The sequence below is a fragment of the Phaethon lepturus genome, unplaced genomic scaffold, assembly GCF_000687285.1.
Source record: "Phaethon lepturus isolate BGI_N335 unplaced genomic scaffold, ASM68728v1 scaffold57702, whole genome shotgun sequence".
In the NCBI taxonomy this organism is placed as follows: domain Eukaryota; kingdom Metazoa; phylum Chordata; class Aves; order Phaethontiformes; family Phaethontidae; genus Phaethon; species Phaethon lepturus.
The window spans coordinates 2,442-11,105 of NW_010522328.1; the positions used below are offsets into that span (position 1 = coordinate 2,442).

The 8,664-nt window shown below is 43.2% G+C and overlaps 1 protein-coding gene across 1 annotated transcript; it reads right to left on the reverse strand.

The window, feature by feature from the left end:
- Positions 1 to 534: 534 nt before the first annotated feature.
- LOC104616076 (runt-related transcription factor 1-like) lies at positions 535 to 5,480 on the reverse strand. The gene is made up of 2 exons (XM_010281752.1): positions 5,246 to 5,480; positions 535 to 1,508 (listed from the first exon to the last, which is right to left on the reverse strand). The coding sequence occupies exons 1-2, from the start codon at positions 5,478 to 5,480 to the stop codon at positions 1,015 to 1,017; spliced, it is 729 nt and encodes a 242-aa protein (XP_010280054.1). The 3' UTR covers positions 535 to 1,014.
- Between the last annotated feature and the right edge of the window lie 3,184 nt (positions 5,481 to 8,664).

Consider the following 8,664-nt stretch of genomic DNA (forward strand, 5'->3'; position numbering starts at 1 on the left):
ACTGTGGCTGCTACCAAAAAAGGCAATTGCTGATCTTTTCTAATATAGGCATATTTAAATAATAATAGTATCAACAAATAAGAAAAGTCTAAATATCAAGCATAAATATCAATGAACTCATCAAAGTAGTACAGTAGTTGAAAATGACCCAAGGCTGTAGCCGTTGTATTAAAAAAAAAAAAGTCCAAGAGAAAAAAGTTAAATTAACTCATTGGAAAAGGGGCTGATTCTTTCAGTTGACAAAGCAAGAAAGAAGCAAGCATGATTAAAACAAAAAAAAGAGTAAAATCTTCTTTTTTGCAATTTATAAGGTGCCAAGAAAAATAAAACAAATTAGATGCAAAGCAGGATGAGCTGCATCCTAAAAAAAAAAAAACAACCAAAAACAACAAACCCAAAACAAAACAAAAAAACCCCAGCAATAAAAAATTTCCATATTCTTTGGAATATACAACATGGTTTAAAAAAAAAAAAAGAAAGAGCGAAGTTCAACATATAAAACCTCTCATTCACAGCATTGCTAAAACAGAAGCGTTCACAGTTTCCCTCTGGGAATCTTCCTATACTTCCTTACAGTTAATACGTCCATAAGATGCAGTAAACTCACTATGATTTTTTTTCAGGTTTTAAGTCTTGAAAACAGAAGTGAACCGAAACTCTCTTTAGGGCTGTGGAGACCTTCAAGCCCAGGCATGTTAGAAAGCCACAGGCCTGGAAACAGGCTGGGTACTTTTCTACCCACCCCTGCTACCTCCGGACCACCAACTCGGGCGTCCTCCTTTCCAGAAGCTCAGCCTCCCGCGAGGGACGCTTTGCTGGAGCGACATCGCTTCACCAGGGGCTGGCTAATACGGGCCACCGCTCCTGGGAGTGCTGGCTTCTGGAGGGTTTCCTTCTCAAAGTGATGTATGAACATGGCAGGGCCCATAAGCAAGAGAGGTGTTTATGGGATACCTACGGGCACCGGGAAATGGAAAGCACGTTAGTCCTGGCCCATAACCACTTAAAATTTATTCAGTATGGTCGCCACACTGCTTCCTCTAGCCTCGCTGTGGTCGCCATGTTAGTGGGGGAGTTGCTGTGGCTCCCTTCTGCCTCGACCACATCGCTTTGGTTGGGGAGGTTGGGGTTGAGAAGCGTCGATCCCGTGGAGGCGTTGGTGCAGGGCGGGTGGATGCGTGGGGGGGACCGGTCTCCCCCCGAGATCATGGAGAACTGATAGGAGCCGGCGGAGGTTCCATAGTAGAGGTGGTAGGAGGGCGAGCTGGTCTGGAAGGGGCTGCCCTGGGCCTGTGATGAGCCAGGGTAGGGAGGTGGGAGGTAAGTGTGGTATCTTGTGGCCGTGGACATGGCAGACATACCGATTCCTATCCCTGAACTGACGGGTGTTGGCGTGTAGGTGAACGCTCCCGGGTAGTGCATCCGAGGGTCGGAGATGGAGGGAAGCGCAGAGAAGGAGCGGTCAATTCCCACCCGGGGATCACTGAACGCAGTCAAGTCAGAAGCACCTGGGTGGTGGGGAAGGGAGACAGAGAACTGTTGAGCTGGCAGAACGGAGGTTCACCTGTTCAAGGCAATAACCAACATCCAAACTCTGGTCTACGGTTAACCAAAGTGGCCAGAACGGAGCTATTCCTCACCTGCTTTTTAATGCAGTAGTTGTAATGCTTGTAGATCTGGATGTTTTGGATTAATTCCAGTAAAGCAGCAATTAAAGAGGAGTGCCAGGCTCTCGTCCTGTTTTGTACATGTATGTGTTTGCTTTTAGAGACCTTACACCACATGCAATTATTTACACTTCCAGAGTGTCCTCATCCTCAACGGGTGGGAGGGAAGAGGGACACAGATCTCAAGCTCCTTACCCAGCATCACTTGACTCACCAGGGACACCGATGGGACCTAAATATAAATTGCATAGTCACCCCCATTCTGCATAGTCTCTCCTTGCACCCAGTTTTATTTGCCAATTCAAATGGGAAGCTCTCTGGGGTGGAGAGAGTACCTTCGGGTACTGGCTCAGCCCAGCTCTCGGCACTTAGGAGCACAGTTCCCCGTTGACTCTCAACACTATCAAAGTCAAGATAAATCAGAGTCACTTAAGGTCTTTGTATCTGCGTCCTCATATAATTGTCTACATAATTGTTACTAACTTTGGAAAATCTTGGCTCTAATAAGTATGTTAAAAAGGACAACAATAGTACTGCCTTTTTAAAGCAGAATGATATATTTGGGGCTTGGCCTTTTTTCTTCCTTTCATGTGTGCTAGAAGCCTTTCTCATCCTGCTAAGTGAAATGTTTTATAGGACAGTCAAATTCTGCTCCGCTTTGTCTGACATCAGTGGAAGTATGCCCGGTCCCACCGTCTCCTTCCCTCGTGTGCCGGGATTAAACAAGCAGAGCCGATAATGGCCTCTTTAGGAAGGATCTTCATCATGACTCAGATTAATGGAAGGTGTCAGTCCCTAGAGTTGGCAGCTATGCATGATTAAAATAACAACTATAATAATTAAGAAAAAATCTTTCCAGAAAACAACTTCTTCTGTCAGACAAGGCGTGGAGTCTGCAGAAGAGGAGCCATGTGCTGAAGGAAATACTCATGAGAAGAAACAGAGAGAAAACAAAGCTCTTGGCTCTGACCGGATTTAAAGCTAGAGCAGACACACTCCAGCGCCAAGTTCTGAAAGCTTGTCAATGACACAGCCAGCACACTTTGATGAATTTCTATAAATTTCTTAGAAAAGCTCTGACGCACACTATATGCTTCCTTTTTGAGTTTGCCTTCCATTTTTTTCTGGAAGATTAATGGGATCCCTTAACAGATCTCATTCCCCTAGATCCCTCACCTTCAGAGTTAGCATGGCAAGATTACACTATGCTATGGAATGGCAGGACCTTCAGAGTAGCTAAGGTTGAAGATGGCATCTGACAACCTGCCAGATTTTAAACAATACTTCCACACCTCATTCCTGAGAAAGAAACTGAGCTTCTTGAAACTGCCTGGACACATCACTTATCATCTGAGGGTTTCTTCTGCCCAGTTTGGCAAAAAGCAGAATAATGAAACTTAATGTCAAGGTGTTTCAAATATGTGCCATATCCTTGCTTTTTCTTTTGAGGCACCGTGTCTTTAGATGGTAGGGCCTAAAAAACCCCCTCAAATTTGCTCTTTGTTCTGACAAGGAGAAATTTCTTTGGTAGACGGCAAGTGTGTGTGACAGTAGTGGGACTGGAGAGAAAATACTGTGAAAGATTTTTCTGGGAATACTGAATGACATTTAATATAGCAGTAACATTTCAGAAGCATCATAAAAAACCCTTAAGATGTGTAGAGATGAGCCTCCATGTACCAAATTAAACTCTTCCAGGTTTCTTCACAAATCATGGAGAAACTGTGCCAGCCCCAAGGTAAGTCACTTTGACCACGGGCACAAAAAGCACACACAAGCCCTAGTGCTGGTGCTCTACCTCCATGCTCACCACCAAAGAAACACGGTGTGCAGTTACTCCATGCATACGTGGACATCTTCTGTTAGGGGGCAGCCACCACGGAAGCGTTTGGTGCTCCTGCCGTACACAGCACAATAAGGGCCCTGGTACACAATGAGGACATTCGGGCGCTACGGCAATGCAAAGAATATTGTGTTTCAATATTGAGTGCATTCACTTATTTGAGTGCGACCTCAGCTGCACTCCTGAGGATAGCAACAACGACGCAACACCTCTGAGCGGTGATGAGGTCAGTGCTCAGGCTTTCATTACGGTGCGAATAAGGTGAATTGTGCATATGCTCTGTATTTCTCCTTCTCTGGGATTGGAAGAGATTTTCCTCTCAATGACGAATGCTTAGTTTGTGTGCAAGTTGAAGGCTGAAGGGTTTCACCTCAGTGTGGCACACTGGTAAAGATAAAATTTCATTAACATCTCCATTTAATCTGATTCATGTACCTATAGCTACAAGTACACATGCTTGTGTACACATATATACATATATATACACATGCTTTTCAAACCTGTATATGGTTTGAAAATCAAAATAGCTGGTAAATATTACTTTAAAACAATTCTGTCAGGAAAAATGACTTTTCTAAGTAAAAAAAATTATTAAATAATTTGTTTGATTTTAAATTTTCTGGTTGCTGTGGAGATCTTTTTTTCACCCTCCATTTTCTCTGTTTCTGCATTTTGCCAGTGGAAAGGAGTGCAAAGGGAGGGAAACACAGGGGAGAAAGTAAAAAGGAGTCTTTCCATTTTAAAAGAATAGTGTGTCAATGAAAAATGAGAATTTTTATAGACTTTTTTAAAACAAGAAATGTCTTTTTTCTTTTTTTCTTCTGAAAGTTTTCCTGTGTTTTCAGCTAGCTCTAAGATGTCATTAGCACCCAGACCTAACAAATAATTTACTTTTGGTGGTCGTCGTTCCTGTGACTCTTTCAAAGCAGGCTCTATATGACAACAATAGGACAGGCTGGAGCACGTTCAAGTGATTCTCTCTGATCTTAGAAGAAGCCCTGAGTATTCAAATGAGAGCAATATGTGCCGCCAAAGAAGATATTTTTGAAAAAGCCGTGTGCAAATTTGAATTATATGGCGCTCATTCATTTTAAGAAAATTCCTGCCATTGAACAGACACATATTGGTTCAATATGTGTGGGTTAGAGTCAGCAGATGGTCAGCTGAACATGGTGGAAACCAGGGGGGTAGCTTTCACTTCCATGCTATATTTTTATGTTGGCTTGTAAAGCGCTGCAGTACAATTTGACAGAGATGTAACAAGACAATCCAGTGCAACACTTAAAATGTCAAACCCCACCATCCTGCAGCCAGTGTGTCCACCCATAACCTGCTGCGTTCTGGTCTGAATTTAGAGCAAGGGAAGGAAACAGAACTGAAATATCTGTGGCATTCATTTCTTGGCAGATACGACAGCTCTTCAGCACTCCAAACTATTTTTATAGTTCCATACATCTTCAAAGTGCTGCTTTCTCCTCTTTTTTTTTTGTTTCCTTTTTTTGACAATGAGATGTTGGGCCCCAAACCATATTTCTTTACTCTTTGCACAAATCCCAGCAAAGTGTCGGGGCAGGCTTGCTGCAGAGGGCCCGCCGCGGGGGCCCCGCCATAGGCTTCACTGCGACTGCAGAAAAGCTGCGGCAGCGCCCTTGGACATTGCAACCGCTTTGCGTTGGAGTCGGCCGCGAGGCTTTGGTGAGGCCTGGTGCGGGGGGACTAACTTTTAGGTACTTACTTGACAGCCGGCTTGAAAGCTCTGCGGTGAGGGAGGTCATGCCGCTAGCCCGGCCGGGTGATATCGGCGTGGCGGGGTGCACGGAGGGGGTGGCGATGGAGCCCAGGTACTGGTAGGACTGGTCGTAGGACCATGGCGGAGACGGCTGTACTTGCCTTGTGTCTGCAATGAAAAAGAGACCTATAGGCTGTTTTGAATGATAAAACTTTGCAATCGAATATGTGAACCAAACCATATGGTGGAAATAGAAACTTAAATGCCAAGATAATTACATTTCAGTTCCATAATCCCCTTTGTCAAGAGACCTTCAGATGAATTGCTTTCTAAAATATTATTTGTGCATCTGTGAGTTTTGATCGGTTGATTTTTTCTTGTGAAGCTTTTTCATATTTCACATTGATGGCGGGCAGGGAAAACCGGCCAGGGAAAAGCAGATTAAGCTTTCCCAGGTGAAAGACTATTAATTGCTGAGATGCATTAGTATTTCGGACTGCATATTCGCAGCCCTTTTAGCCAAAAAGACAAGTCTTGCATAGCACCAAGGAGACAAAAATACTGATCTGTGAGTGTTTCTGTGCACGAGCCAGAGATGGAGAGTGAAACCAGTGTCCTCCAGAAGGCAGACTCCTAAGTCGATGAATAGGACTGAGGAGTTCGACTTCCTCAATCTTTTGAAAATCCCGGGCTTAATGAAATGAACAGGTATTTATTTTGTACATCTATTTTGTATATGCTGAAGTACAGAAATACAATTCAGAGTGACGGGTGCAACTACTAGCAGTCGCTGAACTTCAGAAACAGAAAGCATTACACAAACTCTGTGACACTGCTAAGCTGAAAATGCAGACAACCGACGAGTGCAGGCTTTCTGTAGAAACTGCGGCTTCTTGGAAGCAAAATCCCAAAACGCACAGATGCATAAAACGTTTACGGAAAAACACTAACCCATTATTTTCTAGCCAGATGACTAGCTCGGCTGATGTTTGAAATCAGAGATGCACGGCAGGGAGTTTGTCCAAACCAGTTGCACCAATGCAGAAACAAGTCTTTTCTGCTAATTTCATCTTTGCATATGAAGCTGGCATTTTTGAGTGTATAGAAATGTCTAATTTTTGTATAAATCAAAGTGAGAAAGATTCCTCCTCCCCCTTACCTACCCAGAATTTTTTTTACTATTTTTAGTAAAATCTTTTCTATTTTCTTCAGGTCTAAGAGCATTCTCCTGCAGCTTCATCTAGCTAATTGCCTTTTTGAAAAAAGCAAATGTTGGATGAGCTGCATTGAGATAAAACTGATATCAGCATGGAAGGGAAGTTTCCCAAGTCTGAGATGAAGGACTTTGATCTTCCATCAGAAAGCCCATCTGGAAATTATTATTTTGTTGTGCTTTATGGAGATGAGTTTTACATTTTGTTTGTTTCATCTGTTTAGAAGGGAAGATTTACACAAAACTCCAAGCTTTTAAAAAATAGCTAGTGAAGTCACTTGCCGAATAAACTAAAGTCTTGTAAAGATTTTTCTGCTGAGTAACATATTCAAATTCAGATATTTTTTTTCAGACAGACTTCCTTAAAAATAAATTCAGTTGACTCATGCTATTTTAAAAGTAACATCCAATTGGATTAAATGGACTTTAGTAGAAACAAACAAAAAAGACGTAGGCACAAAGCCTGTCTTATTTTGAATTACAACATCATCTCATTGTTAATGTATGGTCAGTGCTTATTAAAGATGACAGGGAGACAGATGAGGGAATTCGGTCTCCAGGGGCGGCATTAGGATAAATACCACAAAGCATCGGCGGAGCAAGCGGCGTAATGGTACGACACTGTGTGTTTCTGTTCTAAAATGGGGTTAATTAAATCATTACTCCCTTATTTCAGCACGCAGTCCCATTGATTTCAGTGCAGCAATGTGGCTGAGGACTAGAATCATGATACGTGCGCTGGAGGGATCCCAGCCCAGCGGTGGAAACTCCCTCGGCTACTCCTCCTGCCTGGGGAGTCCTCGACGTGCCCTGCTGAGGCTGACGCCCCTCTGTCACCTCTCTCTGCAGAGAAGAGGGGAAAAGCCTGTCTTCAGAGCGATCTGGATGTGTGTGAAGGGGGTGCTGCCACCCATCCTTGTTTTTCAGGCTGGAAGGAGAGAACATGCTGTCCGTTTTCTCCTGTTACAAACTGTCATTGCGTGCTGGGGCATCTCTGTCTGCCACTTTTCTCCTGTGTCTTACATTGCTGGCTCTTCAGGACAAAAGACATGGTTTTGCCCTGTACGTTGTCCAGCACACATGGGATCCTGGTGCATAAAGGAGCCCCAAGTACAATAAACACGTGAACAACAGTAGAAGATGCAGAAAAAGCCGCAGCAGCCACTGCAGCAGCAGAAGCAGCAGCAAGACCTTGTCATGGATTTACTAAACACCGACAAGGCTAAATTGAAATGGTTTCTTTCTTTTAGTGTTACTCGAATTAGCTTTATGCTGTCCTGACTAGAAACCAGATAATGGACCAAGTACGTGTCTAGTAACATCCAGAAAGAGACTAGCAAGGTGTCTGACCTGCCTCATCCATTTACTGTTGTTACTGACCTCTCGGGTACTTGAATCGGTGACAGACAGGCCAAGAGACCCTCATTATTAATCTCCTCATCCCATTAAGTCTTTCTTAAGTGAAAGTTCAAACTACCAATCAATTTTCCCTCTTGGTACCTCTATTCCCAGTCCCTGCTTTTGCTCTTAAAGATTGGCTTTTTGACATCAGACTGGTTAACAAGTTGCAATCTATTCAGTGATGTTAATATAGCGCATTATATTATATACACATATTAAAGCAGGTTGTGCTGACTAACCCCAGGCATCACCTTTGCAGTTTTTTTAATAACAAGTGGAGAAAGCTATCCCTGTAATAGCATTTTTATGGCACCGTTTCAGTATCAAGGGGCAGACTCAGCTCCCAGTAAAGGCAAGTTCTGCATTTCCAGCAGCTTCAGTAGGATCTGGAGTAGAGGCCTCAAATAACATTTTATTTGTGTGATATCTGCTTTTCTTCAGCTTTCAGGTTACCCGAAATTAAACTGGAATGGGTTCAACATTTGCCACAGGACTAGGCTACACGAAAAGGCAACAAGCTCTTTCCGAATCCTTCTCTTTTCCGCTTTCACAATAAAGAGGTGGACATCTCAGAAGTTAGTAGTTTGGCGTGGGGAACTGAATGTGTAGCTTTGTGTGGCTAAAGTGAATTTGGTGAAAATATGCTGCAAATAAATGGGAGCTGCTTCCCAGCCCAGAATATCTGTGAAGAGATTTGCAGGGAGAGCTACTTCAACAAAGGGAAATAACAGGGCTTTGGGCCCGTGCAGTTTTAAAGCCAAACAGGATTCCAAAATCATTTAAAAGCAGATCAAAATAGCACAAAACCAAG